Below are 21,502 nucleotides of genomic sequence, written 5' to 3'. Positions count from 1 at the left end.
TGGATGTGAGAGTTGGACTATAAACAAAGCTGAGTGCTGAAGAATTGATGCTTTTGAACTGTGGTGTTGGAGAAGACTCTTGAGAGTCTCTTGGACTGCAAAGAGATCCAACCAGTCAGTCCTAAAGGAGATCAGTCCTGAGTGTTCACTGGAAGGACTGATGTTGAAGCTGAAACTCCAATACTTTGACCACCTGATACGAAGAGCTGACTCATTTGAAAAGACCCTGATGCTGGGAAAAATTGAGGGCAGGAGGAGAAGGGGACGACAGAAGATGAGATGGTTGCATGGCATCACTGACTCAATGGACATGGGTTTGGGTGACTCCAGGAGTTGGTGATGGACAGGGAGGCCTGGCGTGCTGCGATTCATGGGGTTGCAGAGAGTCAGACACGACTGAGTGACTGAACTGAACTGAACTGAACATAAGCTGCTTATATATTTTGGAGATTAATTCCTTATCAGTAGTTTCATATGCAAATATTTTCTCCTATCTGAGAGTTTTCTTCTCATTCTGCTTATGGTTTCCTTTGCTGTGCAAAAGCTTTTACGTTTAGTTAGGTCCCATTTTTTAAAATCTGTTTTTATTTCCATTGGATCAAAAAACATCTTATGGTAATTTATGCCAAAGATGTTCTGTCTGTGTTTTCCTCTAAGAGGTTTATAGTATCTGCCTTTACATTCAGGTCTTTAATCCATTTTGAGTTTATTTTTGTGTACGGCATTTGGGAGTGTGCTGTTTTGATTCTTTTACATGTAGTTGTCCAGTTTTCCCAGCATTGTTTACTGAAGATACTTTTCTCCACTGTATATTCTTGCCTCCTTGGTCATATATTAGGTGGCCATAGGTGATTGGGTTTATTGCTAGATTTTCTATTCTATCCTGTCCTATTGATCCATATTTCTGGTTTTTGTTTTTGGCAGTACCATACTGTTTTGATTACTGTAGCTTTGTAGTATAGTCTGAAGCTAAGGTGCCTGATTCTTCTAGCTCCATTCTTCTTTATTTAGGTTGCTTTAGCTATTTGGGATATTTTATGTTTCCATACAAAGGATACATTTTTTTGTTCTAATTCTGTGAAAAATGCCTTGTAATTTGATAGGGATTGGATTCAAACTATAGATTGCTTTGGGTAGTATAGTCATTATGACAATATTGATTCATCTAATCCAAGAACATGGTATAGCTCTCCATCTCTATCATCTTTGATTTCTTTCATCAGTATCTCATAGTTTTCTGAGTATATGTCTTTTACCACCTTTGGTAGGTTTATTCCTATGTATTTTATTCTTTTCAGTGTGATGGGAAATGGGATTGTTTCCTTAACCTCTCTTACTGATTTTTCATTGTTAGTGTATAAGGATTCAAGAGATTTCTGTGTATTAATTTCATATCTTGCAACTTTACCAAATTCATTGATGAGTTCCAGTATTTTTTTAGTTGCAATTTTAGGATTTTCTATGGATAATATCATGACATCTGCAAACATTGACAATTTTACTTATTTTCCAATTTGGATCCCATATACATATATTTTTCTCTGATATCCATGGCTAAGACTTCCAAAACTATGCTGAATGAAAGTGGTGAGAGCAGACAGCCAAGTCTTGCTCCTGATCTTAGAGGAAATGCTTTCAGCTTTTCGCCATTGAGTATGATGTTAGCTGTAGGTTTGTTGCATATGGCCTTTATTACGTTGACGTAGTTTCCCTCTAGGCCCACTTTCTGGAGAGTTTTTATCCTAAATGGGTGTTAACTTGTCAACAGATTTTCCTGCATCTATTGAGATGATCATATGTTTTTTACTGTTCAATTTGTTGATGTAGTATATCACAGTGATTGATTTGCATATATTGAAGAATTTTTGTATCCCTGGGATAAATCCTACTTGATCAGTGTGTATGATCCTGTTAATGTGCTGTTAGGTTTGGCTTGCTAGTATTTTGTTGAGGAGTTTTGCATCTATGTTCATCAGTGACATTTGTCTGTAATTTTCTTTTTTTGTGAGATCTTTGGTTTTGATATCAAGGTGATGGTGGCCTTGTAGGATGAGGTTGGGAATGTTTTTTCCTCTGTGATATTTTGGAAGAGCTTCAGATGGGTAGGTGTTAACTCTTAGAATTTGCCTGTGAAGCCATCTAACCCTGGGTGTTTATTTGTTGGAAGATTTTTAATCAGTTTCGATTTCAGTACTTCAATTAGTCTGTTTATGTTTTCTATATCTTCCTGCTTCAGTCTTGTGAGATTATACCTTTCTAAGAATTTATTCATTTCTTCTAGATTGTCCATTTTGTTTGCATATAGTTGCTTGTAGTAATGTCTTATGATCCTTTGTATTTCTGTGTTGTCTGTTGTAACTTCTCCTTTCTCATTTCTAATTTTATTGATTTGAATCCTCTCCTTTTTTTCCCCTGATGAGTCTGGCTAAACGTTTATCAACTTTGTATATCTTTTCAAAGAACGATCGTTTAGTTTCATTGATCTTTGCTATTGTTTTGTCTTTATTTCGTTTATTTATACTCTGACCTTTATGATTTCTTTCCTCCTATTAACTTTGGGTTTTGTTTATTCTTCTTTCTCTAGTTGTTTTAGGTTGTTTATTTGAGATTTTTCTTGTTTCTTGAGGTAAGATTGTATTGTTATAAATTTCCTTCTTAGAACAGTTTTTGGTGTATCCCATAGGTTCTGGATTGTTGTATTTTCATTGCCATTTGTCTCATTTGCCATTTTGTATTTCCTCTCTGATTCCTGCAGTGATCCACTGATTACTTATTAACATATTGTTTAGCCTCCATTTTTTTTTAACTGTTTTTTTTTTCCCCTACAATTGATTTCTAATATCATAGTGCTATGGTCAGAAAAGATGCTTGATATGATTTCAATTTTCTTAAATTTACCAAGGATTGATTTGTGGCCCAAAATATGATCTGTTCTGGAGGATGTTTCATTTTCATTTGAGAAGAAAGTGCATTCTGTTGCTTTTGGATGGAATGTCCTAGAAATATCAATTAAGCCTAGTTGGTCTAATTTACAGACTGTGTTTTCTTATTAATTTTCTGTCTGGATGATCTATACATTGGTGTAAGTGGGGTGTTAAAATCCTCTACTGTAATTATGTTACCATTGCTTTCCCCTTTTATGCCTGTTAGCATTTGCCTTATATATTGAGGTGCATATATATTATATACTGTGTGCATATATATTTCTAATTGCTGTGTCTTCTTGGGTTGATCCCTTGATCATTATATAGTGTCCTTCTTTATTTCTTATAATGGCCTTTATTTTAAAGTCTGTTTAAAGCTACTCCAGCTTTCTTTTGATTTCCATTTGAATGGAATATCTTTTTCCATCCCCTCACTTTCAGTCTATATGTGTCCTTAGGTCTGAAGTGGGTCTCTTGTAGAAAGTTTATATGTGGGTTTGTTTCTGCATCCATTCAGCAACATCTATGCCCCCCCCTTTTTTGAGCATTTAATCCATTTACATTTAAGGTGATTATTATTATTTTTTAATATTTTTATTTATTTATTTCACTGTGCCAGGTCTTAGCTGAGGCATGTGGGATTTAGTTCCCTGACCAGACTCAAACACAGGCCCCCTGCATTGGGAGCATGGAGTCTCAGCCACTGGACCACCAGAGAATTTCCCCAAAGGTGATTATTGATATATATGTTTCTATTGCCATTTTCTTAATTGTTTTGGGCTTGTTTTTGCATGTCTTTTTCTTCTCTTGTGTTTCTCACCTAGAGAAGTTTCTTTAGCATTTGTTCTAAAGCTGGTTGGGTGGTGTTGAATTCTCTTAGCTTTTCTTTGTCTGTAAAGCTTTTGCTTTCTCTGTTGAATCTGAATGAGATCCTTGCTGAGTGGAGTAATCTTGGTTGTAAGTTTTTCTCTTTCAATATTTTAAATATATCTTGTCACTCCCTTCTGGCCTGCAGAGTTTCTGCTGAAAAATCAACTGATAACTTTATGGGGATTCCCTTGTATGTTATTTGCTGCTTTTCCTTGTTGCTTTTAATATTTTTCTTTGTATTTAATTCCTGTTAATTTGATTAATATGTGTCTTGGCATGTTTCTCCTTTGGTTTATCCTGTATGGGACTCTCTGTGCTTCCTGGACTTGGGTGACTATTTCCTTTCCCATGTTAGGGAAGTTTTTGAGCATATTCTCTTCAAATATTTTCTCAGATCCTTCTCTTCCTCTTCTTCTGAGACTCATAATTCAAATGTTGGTGCATTTAATGTTGTCCCAGAGGTTTCTGAGACTGTCATGACTTTTTTTTCATTTTTTTTCCCTTTGCTCTGTGGCAATTATTTCCACCATTCTATCTTCCAGCTCACTTATTTGTTCTCCTACCTCAGTTATTCTGCTATTGATTCCTTCTGGTGTATTTTTCATTTCAGTTATTGTATTGTTCATCACTGTTCATTTATTCTTTAGTTCTTCTAGTTTCTTGTTAAACATTTCTTGCATCTTCCTAATCCATGTCTCCATTCTTTTTCTGAGATCTTGGATCATCTTTACTATCATTACTCTGAATTATTTTTCAGGTATATATATATATATATTTTCTATATCTTCTTCATTTATTTGGTCTTGTAGGTTTTTACCTTATTCCTGTGTCTGCAACATACTTCCTCTGCTGTCTCATTTTATCTAACGTATTGTTTGTGGTCTCCTTTCCATGGGCTGTGGAATTGTAGTTCCTCTTTCTTCTGGTGTCTGCTCCCTGGTGGGTCAGCTTGATTCAGGGGCTTCTGTTGGTTCCTGGGGGGAGGGACTTGTGTTTACACTCTGGTGGGTGAAGCTGTGTCTTGTTCCTCTGATGGGTGGGGCTGCATTGGAGAGTGTGTTTTGGGGTGTCTGTGAGTTTAGTATGACTTTACTGCTGATAAGTGGGGCTGTGTTTCTGTTGTCTGGAAAGATTCCCTGAGTCCTCTGCTATCAGTGTCATTGTCCCCACGGTGACCCACAGACAACCCCTTTCTTCCCAGGAGGCCCTCCAAGACCTCAAGGTAGGTCTCTGTACCTGCTGTGGGCACTTTGCAGACAGCTCAAACTCTGACCTGGCCCAACACCCACATGTACTTGTCCTCAAAGTCCACGGCTGCTAATGCTAGACCAGTCTCAGTTATGAGGGTACTTATGTCCATTCATATAGTCTGCAGATGCTGGGTTTACCAAGCTGATTGCTGGAGATTAATCCATGACCTGTGCAGTTTCTTGGAGAGATTTCAGTTCTTTTTCCTTAGCTGCACAGCCCCTGGGCTCAGTTTTGGTTTGGGGTCCAACTCTGCATGTGGGCGACCCTCAGGTGTCTGTTCCTTGCCCAGGCGAGAGGAGGAAAGGCAGTGGCTGACTAGGGTGCCCTTGCTTGCTTAGGTGGGAGGGGCAAGAGGCTGCTACAGACTGGGGTGCAGGCTCACTCAGACGAGAGAGCGATAAGGCAGCCATGTATGGGGTGCATGGGTTCACTTTGATGGGATTCTCCGCTAGTGCCTGTGGAGGTAGGGGCTGGTGTGGTGGGGAGAGAGTCTCCCTGTCGAGGACTCTTGATGGCAACCCCTCCACTTGTGCACCACTCAACAATGGCGCCTCGCTTCCGAGGCAGACCACGTTTCCTCCAGGAGCTTTCTGGGACGTGGAGCTCCTCACTCTTGTCTCGTCAAGCTGTCTCCATGCAGCCAACAGCAGTCTTCTCCCCAGACATGCTCTCTTAACCCCACACTTCAGCACCCAGCCCCTGCCTGCATTGGCAGACAGCCATCTCAAGCTGGGGCTCCCAGGCTATGACCAGTCTCCCTCTATTTCAGTGTACTTTGCTGCCAGAAAGGGCACCTCCCCAAGTGCAATAACCTCTCCTCTCCTTCAGCTCCCCCCTCCCCAAGGGGTGTGGGTCCCATCTTGTTCCCTCTTTCCTTTATCTTCCCTTTTTCTCCTTCATCCTACCTGGTCATGCTGGGATATTTTCTTGTCCTTTTAGGTGTCTGAGGTCCTTTGCTAGAGCTCAGCAGTTGCTCTGTGTGAACTTTTCAGCTTGTAGATGTACTCCTGATATACTTGTGGGGAGAGGTGAACCCCAGGTCCTCCTATTCCATCATCTTGACCTTAACTTATCATTTCAATGAATTCTCACAAGAACTCTGGGAAGGGGGAACTGTTACTAGATTTTATTTTACAGATGAGGAAACTGGGACCCAGAGAGTTTCAATAATATAATTGTGCAGGTGAAGGCCTGTTAAATGGCAGCACTGGATTCCAACCCAGGACATTTGACTCCAGAACCTCAGTCCTGAGCTGCATTTCTAGAGCTAGATGCTGGGAAGCTCTCTGTGCTTGCCCTGCCAGGCCAGTGATGGCGGGTCTTGCACACAGAGGGTCCTTTGAGGGCCCTGCCACCTCTGTCACGCCCAGTGAGTGTGCTCAGTGCTGGTGTCTGTGCTGCTGGCCTCAGCCAGGGTCCAGCATCCCCAGGAAGGGGAAGCAGGAGGGAGGAGAGTGTTTTCAAGTGGACGGCAGTGTCATACAGAGGTCATGCCCAACATATGGTGGCCCCAGGCCCCTAGCCTGCTCTCCAATGGTTGAGGATGCTGTCCTGCTAATTTTACCCAGTTCCTCTTCAGCTCCACAACTAGCCGCCAGTCAGCCACAGCACCAGCATGCCACATGCTGCGGCCAAGTTCTGTGGTCACTGTGGTTCCAAAGGGGTTTCCTCAGCTTAGCTCGGCCAGAGAGCTTATCAGAGAACCCACTTGGCAGACGTGCAGGCAGCAGCTCTCCTCCTGTGTGAATCCCCCTCTACTTATTAGCTGCATGTAGTTTTTTTAGGCCATTATTGCTATATAAGAAACCACCCCTAAACCGAGTGGCTTTCAACCACAACCATCTGTGATTACTCACCAATTGATGGGTTGGTCTTCTGATGTGGGCCAGGCTTGACCAGTCTTGGCTGGGCTCACTGACGTGACTGTGGCCAGCTGTATGCTGACTCACGGAGGATGACCTCAGCTGGGGCAAATGGGTCATGTTTCACACACTTCACACTCCTTCACATGCCTCCTCCATCAGGTTTAGCCTGGGCTTAGTTTCATATCATGTTGAAAATTCCAAGAGAGATAGTGAAAGACTAACAGCCCTGCTTCCTGTTGAGAAGAGCAGCAGTCACGTTGCAAAGGCTGTGAATAGAAAGATGGTGAACTGGAGCCAACATATCACAGTGCTGAGACTCTCAGAGACTCGGTTTGCATGCTTGTTAGATGGGAATGGTATCCCTTGTATCATGTGCTGCTCTGGTGTGCTGTGTTCTTCGATGGGATGGTTGGTCAGGTGTGGCCTCAAGAGGGGACCCAAAAGAGGTGTGGGGATTACAGTCACCAAGACAGAGTCCCTACAGGTTGAGAGGGGCCCCAGGGAGTGGGTCAGCCACTTAGATGGGGAGCCAAGAGAGGGTGAAGACTCATGGATGAGGGTCTTCGTTGGGGGAGTCAGGATGGGGTACACAAGCAAACAGTGAGAGGGGATTTCATTGGTGCATTTGAAGGTCACTAGGTCACAGTCACTGTGGCAGGGGAGGGGAAGGGGAATCTGTGCAGGGGTCCACACTGGTGCACCTGATCACCCGGGCTGGTGCTCACAGCCTGTTTGTGGCGATGCTGAGACAGTGGGAAGATAGGATCTTTTAAAATTTACAATTCACCTTGCAGAACTTGGACCCCATGATTTTGTTTCAAAAGCTAATCTTCTAAAGCGTGAAAGGCCTAGGATTAGATTTGGAGAAAATCTTCTTTGTATTGAGGAACCACTGCACAGAAAGGATATGTCTCTCGTCAGAGGAAAGACTGTGAAGCAATCCCAATATTGAAAAGCCAAATGCTCTGTTTAGCATTCCTTCGGAAAGCCAGTCAGAAAAGATTTACCATCAGTTTATTGTGTAAGAGACATTATGTAAGAGAAACTGGATGAACAAAGGGCTGGGTGTAAAAGAGGGGAAATGAAACATTAAGGTCGCAGGAGGACTTTGTGAGGTTGTCAGGGGCGCAGCCTTCTAAGTCATGACGGTAAGTTTGACCCACTGCCTAAGGGAATGGGGAGCCCTTGAAAGATATAAGCATAGAGTGGCATAATGAGCTGTATGATTTCTAAAGATCTGTCAGGCTGCTGCCTGCAGAATGAATAGGTGGTTGGTGGAACACGGTGGAACAAAGAGACTGATTAGAAGCTCCAAGCATCCAGGCCACGCAACAGTGGCCTGGACCATGATGGTAATAGAGATGGAGAGACCTGAGTGGACTGGAGAGATGTTTGGGAGGTAGAATTAGTGATACTTGGTGCCTGGTGGAGGCATGGCATCTGACACTCAGTTTCTGTCTTGGACGCTGGATGGAGGGAGCAGGTTTTAGCTGCCTGAACTTTGAGGTGCTTGCGTGGAGGCAGCTGGTGGACATATGGGTAGCCAGAGCTCAGGAGAGAAGTCTTCACTGGAAGTATAGATTGGGGGATCAACAGCTAAGAGATGAAAACCAAAGCCATGGAAGGGAAATTTTGAGTGTGTTGAACCGTGTCTTTCAGCTTCCTTGCTGGAGGAGGGGAGGGGTAGGTGGAGGTTGGTCCATTCTCTGCAAGGATTTTGTCTATTCTATCGATAAAGTATTATTTGTTCCTGTGGAAAAATGTGTATGTGTGTGAGAGAGAGAGAAGAGTGCATGTGTGTTCACACATCCCTAAGGATGATGCAAGGGGTCCCCCAGGTAGGAGCCAGTCCCACAGTCTATCATTCTTGGAGGAGGCAGATCCTGGGAAAGGAGATGAAGATGGGAGAGTTGGGCCTGATACTCCAGGGAGAACCCTCCTCTATTTCTGTCTCCTCATCTCCTTTCCCACCTTCCCCAGGGAAGGGCAGGGGGCTTTCACAGTGCCCTCCCTTCCTGCTTGCTCTGCTCAGACCTCCTGCAGACTTCTTTAAAACACTGTGACCAAGTCAGCCAGGCTTGGCTTTTGATAAGCTAAATGGAAAAAACTAGAAAACTGTTTCTGCTTTCAACTCTGCTTTCACGGTTCCCCTGTTTCTAAAGAGGTTCAGGAAGTCACTTTGAGATTCAGATGGGAGAGATGACCCCCCCTCTCTGTTTCAGGTTGGACCTGCTCTTGACTTTCCTTGTGGGTGGGTGGGTGGGGGACTTGTTAGGATAGAAGGAATGGGCAGTAAGATTTGAGGGATAAGGATGCTGATAAGACACATGAGTTACATTTGTAAAATATTACATCTTAGAACCCCTGATAAGGTTTCCTTTCTCCCTGACCTTCTATTCTTCCATCCTGAAGTGCCAAGAAAACCTGCATCATTATAGAGGTTTCTGCCAAATTAAAACCAGCTGTCAAATCCTGGTCCCATTCCTCTCTCTGTGCCAGTCCAGAGAGCCCTCCCATCCTCCTGCATCTCTGACCCTGGTACTGATTTCTGAGCAGTTGCAGCCTCTGAAAATGCAGACTGAGTCCTGGGTGGCTGGTTGAGCTCTGGAGGGAGGAAGCCCTAGGATGTCCGCTCCATCTCCCAGCTCTTCCACTGCTTCTCCTGGGCTCTACCATTTACAAGTGCATGCATGTGTGCTAAGTCGCATCAGACTCTTTGTGACTCCATGGAATGTAGCCCACCAGGCTCCTCTGTTCATGGAATTCTTCAGGCAAGAATACTGGAGTGGGTTACCATGCCCTCCTCCAGGGGATCTTCCCAACCCAGGGATCAAACCCACATCTCCCACAGGTGAACAAAATGGATGAAAGTTCCTGCATTTATGGAGCTCACATCCTAATGAGAACAAATTTTCATGCTTAAAGGTACAATTCCTATTTTCCATGCAACCTAGTGCCAACTACATAAGGTCTCTTCATTTGCTGGCGAGCAGCTCCAGTGCTGGGGGGACCGTCCGCTGCTGCACAAAGAGGCTACATCTGATTGACCGAAGGGCTGGTCATGAGTAATTCTGACAACAGGTGAGCCCCACTTCACCGTAGAATTTCAGCCCCAAGTACCCCAGTTCTGAGCCAAGATTCCACTGTCTCTGTGCATCGTGTGGGGGGTGCAAGGAGCATGAGGACTCAAAGAAATGCTGTGTGCAATGAGTGGACGCATCCCTAAGGGACCGGAGGGATGAGCTAGTAATTTCAGCCACAGCCCAGGGCGGTGCCAGGTAGCGCTTTGAGCTTTATTAGCTTTATTGAACCTGCTTCAGAGGCTGTCAGCCACCCCTGGGAGCCCCTCAGAGAGCACCGCCTCCCTTCGTGGGCTGAGTGTCTTGGCTGTGGACACCTTGGGGGCAGAGTGGTGAGTGGGCTGTGGGGTCAGCTGCAGTTCACGCCAGCATCCTCATTGTGGTTGCAGTTGTGAGAGCCCCAGCTGCTCTTGGTGCAGTCCCACAGGGTCCATTCTGACCCTCGACATGCAACATCATCCAGCCAGATGTTCCCAGAGCCTGGACATGGAGAAAGCAAGGAGTGAGAGGAGTGTGGGATTAGGGTCCAAGCTGTGTGGCCCATCTGTCCTTGGGGTCTTCCACAGGGAGCTAGACTGATCATTTCTCCTGCAACCACCCAGGCCCACAGCACTGACGACTGATCTGCTCTCTTATGATGACTCTGCCTCTGTTCTGCTTTCTTCCCTTTGATAAAAGTCTCATCCAAGTATTTAATATGTAATCCAAGCATTATTTGAAATCTCCTAGGGATCTCTCAGGGTTTGTCTCTTCCTTAAATGCCTTTGTAACCAGGTTATTCCCAGTTCCAAAGCATTCATACCTCCTTCAAACCCCCTTCCTTCTGATATAATCGATTTCAGATAAAGAGCTCAGAGGAATTACTGGCTTATTTGATTCCAGTAATTTACACTATAGTGTGACAATCTATATAGGCTTAATCTTTAGGAGGAAATGTGTATTTTTAAGGAGTTTTATAATCCAACTAGACTCAGATTAAAAAATAGGTATGCATTTTGGTGGGGTGGAAGGGGAGGGGTAAGGACAGAGAAGATTTGGGGGCAGGAGCAGGAGAAACCAGCCTAGTGTCCTTGCCAGGTCAGCTCTTGGTGACTGTTTAGTTGCTAAGCCATGTCTGACTCTTTTGCAAACCAATAAGCTGTAGCCCACCAGGCTCCTCTGTCTATGGAATTTTCCAGGCAAGAATACTGGAGTGGGTTGCCAAGCCCTACTCCAGGGGACCTTTCCGACCAAGGAATCAAACCCACATCTCCTGCATTGGCAGGCAGATTCTTTACCACTGAGCCACCAAGGAAGCACAGGTCCACTTTTATGGCCAAAGAAAATGACCTTTTGCTGCAAAACATAGTTGAGTCTCCAGCACTCCAGGACATCTTCCCAAAACTGATTTTAGGAAGTCCCTGCTCTGATTCGCTGGGTCTTCCCTTCTCCTTGAAGATGATCAAGCTTGGGCTGCCCAGGCCTTCATGCTCCAGAGAGCTGAGATGACCACTGTGCTTGCCTGCCTGGCATCTTTGTTCTCCTAGCTTCCACCCCTCAGCTGTCCTTCAGAGAGCATCCCTCACAAACACTGTTGAACATGTGGCATTCTGGCTTTAGGGCTGGATGGACAGCAACTTCTGTCCCTGTGGGGGAAAAGAGCCTTCTTTCTCCTGGGGCTGCCAGCTAGAAGGATGTAAACTGGGGCCCTGAGTTGCGAAACTTTTCAGTTGCTTGAAGCAATCCCTTTCTTTTAAGCCAACCACGATGAGTCACTTGCAACTGATGGGTGCCAACACCCTACCCAGGAGAGAAAGCTCACGTCAATACCTCAACAACAAAAAAAGACTCCTGGTTGAGGAATGATTCACTCACCAGCTCCCACATTGTAGACAGCAGTTCCAGAAGAGAAACCCAGCATGCGGCAGAAGACAGTGGCATCTGAATTGTCCCAGCCGTCATCGCAGATTGTCCCCCATGCACCATTATAGAAGACTTCAGCTCGGCCTCGGGTCCTAGAGCCCATAATCCGGACGGTTAACGAGGAGTCACCTGGGTGACAAAACACACGTGGGAGAGGTGAGGGAAGCAGCACAGGGCTTTGAGTAGATGCAGGTTCTGCCTTTTAATTTTTGGAAGTCCTGTTGTTGTTCAGTCACTAAGTCGTGTATGACTTTTTGCGACCCATGGACTGCAGTATGCCAGGATTCCCTGTCCTTCACTATCTCCCAGACTTTGCTCAAACTCATGTCCATTGATGCTATCTAACCATCTAACCTCCCCCTTCTCTTTTTGCCTTGGAAGTCCTACAGTTGGGGAAAAGAAATCTTCTGCTTGGCTGTCATCACAGCGGTAAGATACCATGTTATGGCAGCAGCACTACCAACGGCCTCTGTGCACTGAGGCTCGCAGGAGTGAGGCCATAGGGGGAGGTGTCTCTGCAGCTGGCCTTGCAAATCCAGCCCACCATGTTTTGCTTGTGTTGTGGAGAAAAAAAAAGGGAGGAGGAAGAAGGCAGGAAGAGAGGGAGGGAATTGGGGTGGGGGAGAAGCGAGGAAAGAAGGGAGAGAGAGAAACTGTTACCTGTGGCTCTGTGACACGGGCAGGCTTATTCAAAGGACAAGCCTTTTAGCTTTCCCCCAAAATGAAGAATCTCTCTGAGAGCCAAGGCCTCTCCCCCAGGACACATACAACTTTCAAGTACAGAGTAGCCCCTAAAGCATACACTAAACAGAACAGAAATAGCAAATACCTTTTTGACCTTTTTCTCCCTTGGTTCCTTGTGGCCCAGTATATCCTGTCATGAGGAGAAAAACCGCACAGTTTGAAGGAAACCAAGTCAGGAACCCCCGGCTCTACCTTGCCACCAGTGGGGAGGAGTGGTGGGGGTCGGACTCTCTTCTCCAACTTTGCCGGCCCCTGGCATCATGGGGACTGGATATGCCATGGATCTCCATGGTTGAGCAAGAAGAAATGGGCCTGAGCTACAGCAGGAAGGACTTAAGCTAAATTAGAGAAGGACATTCAAGAGGCATGGAGTGGGAGGTCTCTCCTGAGGTCAGTCATGGAGACTGTATGGTCCAGGGGCTGGCTGGGCATGGTGCCAGCACATTGTCATCTGCTTCTCCGAGTGCCCAGCTGTGCCTTATTCACCTCTGTAAGCTCTGGGCCGAGGGCAATCCCATCATAAGACTTCTCCACAGAACCATTAAACCTCTAGCCTTCTGGTTCTGAAAACCACTCCCAACCCATTATAACAGGCCTCTCCTTTGAAATCTTATGTCAGAAGCTGAGACCTTACCTCTTGATCCGGGCTCTCCCTTTTGCCCACTTGGTCCAGGTGCCCCCTTGAGGCCTCCCAGGCCTGGGCTTCCCTTCTCTCCCTTCATGCCTGCAAGGCCTGGGGAGAGAAACCACTGCCATCAGATGCTCTGCTCTCCAAGGCAAACTAACAGCCTTGATGTTTAATGAATGAATTGTCCTGAAGGTCCGCCCCACCCCTATCAATGGGCTATTTGGATGTTCAGCCTGGGGGCAGGGGCACAGTGCTGCCCCTTGCCCCAACCCCCCCACCTCCCAGGTAAACTCTTGTTGGGTGAAAGAGGGTGAAATTAGCCAATAGGATTCCAAAGTTGTTGGTCCTCATTGGGCCATTATGTGGAAGCCATTCTGGGAGAATTTGCTAGAACATCCCAGGCCTCAATTTCCCCTTTAGTAAGTTAGAATAGGAAAAGAAAATCCACCTTAGGAGTAATAAAGACTGCTCAGGAAATGTGAGGAGTTTTGTTTTGTCTCCTTAGGGTGGGGCCTGCAAGAAGACTAGAAATGCTGTGTGCAAGATGCAGCAGCCTACCACAAGTAAGGGTGGGGACCAACGAGGACTGTAATGATAGTCCTGTGAGAAGTAGCAGGAGGAGGGGGTGCCTTGAGGGCCAAAGTGAACAGGGAGATGGACCAAAGAGATACAGGCCAGGCAACTATCTTGGGAACTGGAGAGAAAGGTTGCTTAGCTCCGCTGCGGCTGCGCAGCCTGAATTCACCACCACGCAGCAGCTCTCAGGGCTTCTTTACCATTTTTGCCCTCAACTCCACCCCCATCTCTATACCCTTCCCCCTGGTTTATCACTGGAAGAGCCTGAGGCTTGAAAGACAGAACCCTGGAGGTCTCGGCACTCTGGCGGAAAGTTACTGAGGTTACAGCCCTGCTTTCAGGGTCAACAAAACCCGCCTCAGGGAGTCCTTCCAGTCATTATTGTGGAAAATTAAAATGAAGCCAGTGCTTTACCTGGAACTCCTGATTCTCCTTTTGTTCCTTTCTGTCCTTGAAGTCCTAAGATCAAAATACAGAAAAGGGAAGAAGATAATAAAACTTAGATATTAAACACTTTTAATCTTAGACAACCTCTACCTTCGGTCTGATTAATGCAGATGGAAAGGTACATTGGTTCTCCTCTATTGTTTAAAGCCTCTTTAGCAGAGCATAAAAGTAGACAGACTGCAGATAAATGGGGACGTGTATTGGGGTGAAATAGAAACGTGGTGGATGAAGGTCTGGGTTAGGTGAACAGACCCCACACTCAGTAACTGGCCTTGTGTGTCCAGTAATAACCTGGCTTGATATGTATTCCTTCTTGTTTAAAAAGAAGAAAAAGATTGGAAAAAAGATTTTCTATTGGAAAAGAATTGAGAGATATTTAGAAAATAAAGTTATTTTTATTTCTAAAAGACTGTGGAGGGGACTCAGTGGCCACTAGAAGCTCTGGGAGTCTCTCACCCTCAGTAGATATTCAATAAGTCTGTTGGTTTATTTCACTGTGGCCCCCAGTGTAGCTAAACAGTTATGCAGCTAAAGGGTCTTATGTCCAGAAAATGGAAAAATAACCACTGCAATTATTTGGGATGATCCTATTTGTAGTTCTGATGTGAAAGTTCCTCCCTCCCTCCCTTCCTTCCTTTCTCCATTCATCTCTTTATTCACTAACTTATGTGGAAGGCCCACTATTCCCAGCACCATGATGAGTCATTACTTATTGTGGGATAATAGCCTACTGGTTTAGCAACTCCATGATCTCTCAATTTCAGGGAAACAGGACCCTCCAAGACAGTCATGCAAACTTGAGGAAAGTAAAGCTCATTACTGATCATGAAGTAACAGTTTCTTGAGGGTAACAATGGGATTGTACTTCCACCACAATCTTGACTTCCAACAGGCCAGCTCAGCTTGAACCAAAAACCCACTCATTGGATGGTCACTAGGAACCAAGAGGAACTCAGTTACTCTCACTGCCAATTGCCTGGGGGATGTTCCTGCCTCCCACTTCAAATTCCTGGCTCTCCTGAGCACCCACTGTGTGCTGGTCAGTGGAGGGCAGAGGCAGGGCCTGGCAGGCCTCTTCTGGATCCCTTCTTGGAATGATGAACAAGGAGTCCTGGCTCCTGGCAGCCTTTCAGATGGCTAGCCTGAGGAGGAGGATCAGAAGGCTGAGGAGCTAGGAGCCACTGCTGCAGGCCTGGACACTAAGGGAGACTGGAAGGGCTGGAAAGATCTGAGAGAACAACTAGTTTTGCCCCTCATTCTTGAGATAAGGATCAGTTTGAGTCTCAGAGAGCTTCTTCTAAAAGCTGGAGGAACCTTTGAGGTCAGACTCTGGCAGGCAGGCCCCCGCTCACCCCAGGCCAGCTGTGCCTCTTCAGGTCCTTCTGTTTGGAAAGTCTCACCCCTTTGGTCTCCAGGAGAACTGGATCAAGCCTGTGAAAGCTGCTACAATACTAGATGTTGCCGACTGTAAAACCTTCTCTGGCCTTGCCCATGGATGATGCATTTCCTCCCAAGGCAGCACAGGGCCCAGAGTCAGATAGCCTGGGTTTGCGTCTGCCTCTGTGACATTTAGTCCAGTTCTCTCTCCCTCAGCCTAACCTTTCTCCTCTGAGCTTCTGGTTGCCTCCGGGTGGGTTATGAGACTGAAATGAAGTCACCTGTGTCAAGCCCTAAGCCTCATGTCTGGCAAGTGGTGCCATGCGGACCCTGGGGACCCTTTTGGTACTTGTATGTACTCCTCCAGTGGGGAGCACTTGGGACACTGGGGCTAAAGCCCCCACAGGAACTCCAGCATTGCAGCCCAGGAAGCCCCCCAAAATGTTTGCTGTTGACTGTCAGTGGCCCATCAGGGGCGGCAGATGTGTCCTCTCTACTTAGGTGTGTGCTCAGTCGCTCAGTTGTACCTGACTCTTTGTGACCCCATGGATTGTAGCCCATCAGGCTCCTCTGTCCCTCGGATTTCCCAGGCAAGAATACTGGAGTAGGTTTCCATTTCCTCCTCCAGGGAGGAGGAGCTGACTGTGTTAGGATCCCTAACCCAGGGATCAAACCTGCCTCTCCTACATTGGAGGGCAGATTCTTTAGTACTGAGCCACGTGGGAAGCTTACCACTACGCCATCTGGGAAGTCATCCTCTGTGCTTACCTGCATCTGAATTGCAAGTCTCAAGATTAGGGAGGAGAAACCGCATTCAGAAACCTGTCTTGGTTGTTAAACAGAAAAATGGTTCATATCTAGACTCTTGATCCCCTCATCTCATCCTAAAGGGTGCCATATTGCACAAATCTTTACCTTAAGAGCATGTCCCTAGATGCAAGGTTGAAGCCACCTCACACTGTTATCTCTCCTGATTGCCTCCCCACTACCTAAGAAGCCTCCAAAGCACCAAACAACAAATGTCTTGTACAAACAAGGAGCCCTAGGTAAGCCCTGGTTCACTAGGTCCGTGGTCCCCGAGGCCTGACTCTCCAACCTCATTTCTCACACACACCACCCCCCCAGCCCCTCATCTCTTAGAGCCTGAGCATCTGCTCCTGCATGCGCTATGCTGGACATCCTGTCAGGGGCTTCACATACATTTCTCAGCTGCCCTGCTGGGTTGTGCCATTTCCCTCTTTATAGAGGAGGAAGTCTACACTCAGAGATGCTAGGTGGTTTATCCCAGGTCACACAGAGAGGGAGTGGAGAAGTTGGGTTTGGGAACCAGGGTTAGCCTCCCACTGGGCACTGTGGCTGCCTGTTCCACCAGCGTGCCAGCTCACTCCCTCCTGGAGTTTCACATGGGCTCTCCACCTGGTTCCAAAGACTTTCAGTAGCCTTGGGACATCCCTTACTCCTAAATGAATAGTCAAACTACAGTGAATGTCAGAGTCACCAGTACAAGGTTTGTTAGAATCTTTCTGGGACTTTTCTGGTGGTCCGGTGACTAAGACTCTGATCTCCCAATGCAGGGGCCCTGAGTTCGATCCCTGATCAGGGAACTAGATCCCACATGCCGTACTGAGAGTTTGCATGCTACAACTAAGACCAAACACAGCCAAATAAATAAATACAAATAAAAATATTTAAAAATCCTTCTCCTTTAAATTTCTAAAAACAAACAAACAAACAAACAAAAAACAATTTGCTAAGCTCCACCTTAGAGTTTCTGATTCAGTGCACCTGGTTTGGGCATCTGAGACACTGTGTTTTTAACAAGTTTCCAGGTATTGCTGATTCTGCTAGTCCAGGAATCAAGGTTTGAGTAACCACTTCCCTAAATATATCCTACTCAGTCTTCAGGGACTAGCTCACAGCTCAGCTCCTCCAAGAAAACTTCCTGTCTCTAAAGAACTAATGACCTCTCCCCTGGCTGAGCTCTCATGGCCCTTGATAAAATGCCCTCTGAGAATTGTACAATAGGTATAAATAGATATATAATAGGTGTAGGTTTTATCTTTAAAACTCCCCTCTTCAAGGGGAGAACATTGGAATTGAGTTTTGTGTGATTTCTCTCCAGGCCTCCCTCGACTCTGAGAGGGTGCTCACTGAGTGACCGTGCATGGATCCAAGGACTAGTAATTACTTCACTATAAATCAAGGTGGTATCCTGATTAGATCAGGGAGAAGGAGAAATGGCTGAAAAACAGAAGTGCATGTTTAGAAGTGCATGTTGTAAGCCTACACTGGAAGGGAAGGAATGCTGAGTTTGTCCTGTAAACCACAAGCAAACTGGGATTCCCTGGGTGTCACAGGCTCAAGCTGAAAGGGCCCCAAATGTTTATTTGCAAGGTGGTTATTTAGAGACATAATTTTCTCCCAAGAAAATAGTTTAGTTGAAAAGCACAAGCCTTCCTATTGTTTCATGTTCAGCTGGTGCTCTGCCTAAAATCTTTCCCTTCAATCAGGAGAAATTGCCTGTTTCAAATCCAGAATGTTGGCAAATTGTCAGGGACCTGGGTATTATTGTGGACCTTTCCCCGTACTCCACAGAGAAGCAAACCAAGGCCTTGCAAGGTCCTATATCAACCTATCATCACCTAGCTAGTTGACAAGTCCAAAATAATACACAGGCCTACTGACTCTGATTTAATGTAAAAATTTCCAGTACATTGGGAAACTTCCTTAAATACCATCTCAACTTACAGGCTAAGTGCAGCCTGGCAAACTTATGGTTAATTTAATAACTAACAACTTAAAGTTGTATGATAAGAAGTCAGATGGTAGATAGGGGACCCAAAACTGGGACACATGTAGACTTCTACAGATGCCTCTAAGAAACTTACAGGAAAATGAGGAAAAAATCTGTGGCAATTTAGTAATATGAGTTGGGAGAATTTAATAAATTCTTAGACTAACTCAATACTTAGACATGGGGAGTGAAATTAGCTGAGAAATTGTATTCATGATAAAGGGCTTAATTGCTATTATGTATTATTCTTTGTTACTTTAAAAGTAAAACACATCTTAAAATACAGATGAGGAACTGAATTTCAAGTTATTGGCACATTGGCTTAGTCTCAAAAGAAACATAAAAGGACATAGAAAATTCAGATTCTTGTTATATTTTAGACATGAGTACTGTTAAGATGCAGAAATTTTGATCAGATTGGTATTTTGGAGCTTAAATGTTTTGGCTGCTTCTAACATCGTTTCATGAGATGGGGAGGTAGAAAGAGAAATGCCATGATCACATGCTGAAGTGAGCCCTTCCTTATTTTCAAACAAAGTTTACTTTTCAAAATGGCTAAAGGATTTAGAGCTAAAATTAGTTTTGTTGTGGGTTTTTGTTTTTTTTTTTACTTTTTTTCCTGAAGTCAAGTGATTTTGCAATCATTTGAAAGATCAAAGGTTAGAAAACACTAAGTTTTGGGGGTTTGTGAATGGTGAAAGAAACTACCATTAGAAAAATTTCTTCTCGGTGATAACGTCCTACCTTAAATATTAGCTATGAATCTTATCTTCCCAACAGAATGGAAGGAGTCTCCTCTTTGCCATCTTTAACCTGAGATGGCTCCTCTTTCTCAAGGGGTGTGAACATGGGGAAATATTTCACCAGAATGGATTGGAATGTGGTTATTGAGTGTTTAAAACAGTAGGAAGATTTGGTGACTAAACTAGGATTGACCCATCTACTGTGAGGTGGAAAATATGGGCAATTCTGATTTCTCTGTGTCCTATACTCTGTGTTATTCTATACAACAAAATTTAGAAAAGCACAATTTTGGAATCAGACTTTGGGATTAAATCTTGGACTCAGTGTATATTAACTATGAGACCCCAAGGAAAGGTTTTACTTTCTGGGAGCCTTTGCTTCCTCAGCTGTAAGGCAGGGATGGTGAAACTCAGCTGTGTGGGTGGATGCACTAAGATCATGGGAGTAAAGGCCCAAACAGAATACCTGGCTTAGAGGTGTTGTTAATAATAAACAGACCTATTTCTTTTGGTAATTAATGCACAATAATGGGGCTTCCTGGGTGGCTCAGTGGAAAAGAATTCACCTGCCAATTCAGGAGACACAGGTTTGATTCCTGGGTTGGGAAGATCCCCTGGAGTAGGAAATGGCAACCCACTCCAGTATTCTTGCCTGGGAAATCCCATGGACAGAGGAGCCTGGTCACTGAAGTCCATGGGATGGCAAACAGTCAGACACAACTGAGTAACTGAGCATACATGCACAAAAATGAGATCTAGCTGTTACCTAGGTTAAGTCAAGGGACCATAATTTCTCTTTTTTCAATCCCATGCAGCTGGATATTCTCCTGTGAGATTGATGATTTTATTTACAAAATGAGGAATACATCAGTTTGAAAAAATGGCTTGATATAATCAAAACTGAACAAATACTGCAGTACTTCTAGTTTGGGGAATACCAACATCCTGACATTGACAAATAGAAATTGCCTTCCATGATGAGAAGATCTGGCTCCCACCCTCCCTTCCTTCTCCCACTTCAGAAATCTGACCTCTCCAAAAGTCCATTAACCCATGACTTCGGAATGATACATAGCCCTGGCTACAACTAGCCAGGTTATGGTCCCATGGGAATCCGAGCTGTCTATGTGGACCATCCGCTACTTGATCAAGGGAAACGTTTGGATTTGAGTGGGAAACCTATGCAATTTGGAATAAGTTATGATCATCATACACCCCAAATTGAAAATGCAATTCATCGTGTTTACTTGAGCAATTGGAGTTAAGGAATAACCCTTGGAATTTTCCAGGTTTGGTATTCACCACTAGGCTTGGCTGATGGAAGTTCCCATAAAGGTGCCCACCTAATATACATGTGTGCGTGCTAAGTTGCTTCGGTCATGTTTGACTCTTTGTGACCCTATGGACTGTAGCCTGCCAGGCTCCTCTGTTCATGGAATTCTCCAGACAAGAATACTGGAGTGGGTTGTCATGCCCTTCTCCAGGGGCTCCTCCCAGCCCAGGGATAGAACCTGCATCTCTTATGTGTCCCGCATTGGCGGGCAGGTTCTTTACCACTAGCACCCCCAAGGGACTTGATAATGGAGTTAAAATGATTCCCAGTCAACCAAAAGTGTCTGTGGGATCTTGGGGTGGGATCTTGGGTAAATAACCAAGAACTATAACAGGGCCTGAGACAGCTCTATGTTTCCTTCTAAGAGTGGAAGAAGCTGTTGAAGCTTCTGTTCTGATCCTTCCAGGACTTGGGTAGAGAGAGAAGGTGCTCCTCATCAGAATGCCCTGATGGGGTGGGGGTGCTCTCAGGTTGTTTGAGGGAAAAGGCAGCATGATAAAGTATAATGGATGTGGCCCCAAGTTTTGAGTCAGCTAGGCCTGGATTCCAACCCTAGCTGCATCTCTTACTGTGAAGCAGCTCTAACGAGTGTGGATCCTGTTGAGCTATCGTGAAAATGCTCTTTGAGTTTTAGTACTCAAACCCTCCCAGGATGCAGAGTGCAGGGAAGATTCCCCACCTTCAGACAGTGGGAGACACAGGCTGGGGACCTGGGAGGTGGGTGCAGTGCTGCCTGTGTGTAAAATCTTGTTTTATCACCCATATTCTTGCTTAGTCAAGAATCGTTAGTCTGGCAAAGGTGGGATGGGGTGCAGGGGCTCCCCCCAAAATTTATAACTGGGGGAGAAAAGCCAAAATCTTCATGAAGCGAAGCAGAAAACTCAAGGGTAAGACAGCTTCAGGCCTCAGAGTCAGAATTCCTAAGATCTGGGGGTCAGGGAAGAGAGAAGTATAAGATCAGAAAGAAG

The 21,502-nt window shown here is 45.1% G+C and overlaps 1 protein-coding gene across 3 annotated transcripts in view; it reads right to left on the bottom strand.

Moving 5' to 3' along the window:
• Nucleotides 1-10,182: 10,182 nt before the first annotated feature.
• MARCO (macrophage receptor with collagenous structure) overlaps nt 10,183-21,502 on the bottom strand; it is a 42,190-nt gene continuing 30,870 nt past the window's right edge. For all 3 annotated transcript variants that reach the window (XM_081583068.1, XM_081583069.1, XM_081583067.1), the window contains 5 exons: nt 14,255-14,299; nt 13,271-13,369; nt 12,722-12,766; nt 11,845-12,021; nt 10,183-10,470 (listed from right to left, as the gene is read on the bottom strand). In XM_081583068.1, the coding sequence (XP_081439194.1) occupies nt 10,340-10,470; nt 11,845-12,021; nt 12,722-12,766; nt 13,271-13,369; nt 14,255-14,299 (497 nt within the window). In that variant the 3' untranslated portion in view covers nt 10,183-10,339. The remainder of the gene's footprint in view (nt 10,471-11,844; nt 12,022-12,721; nt 12,767-13,270; nt 13,370-14,254; nt 14,300-21,502) is intronic.

This window comes from Giraffa tippelskirchi, chromosome 3, assembly GCF_054371585.1.
Source record: "Giraffa tippelskirchi isolate mGirTip1 chromosome 3, T2T-mGirTip1v1.2.pri, whole genome shotgun sequence".
In the NCBI taxonomy this organism is placed as follows: domain Eukaryota; kingdom Metazoa; phylum Chordata; class Mammalia; order Artiodactyla; family Giraffidae; genus Giraffa; species Giraffa tippelskirchi.
This window is presented reverse-complemented; position numbering and strand designations above follow the sequence as displayed.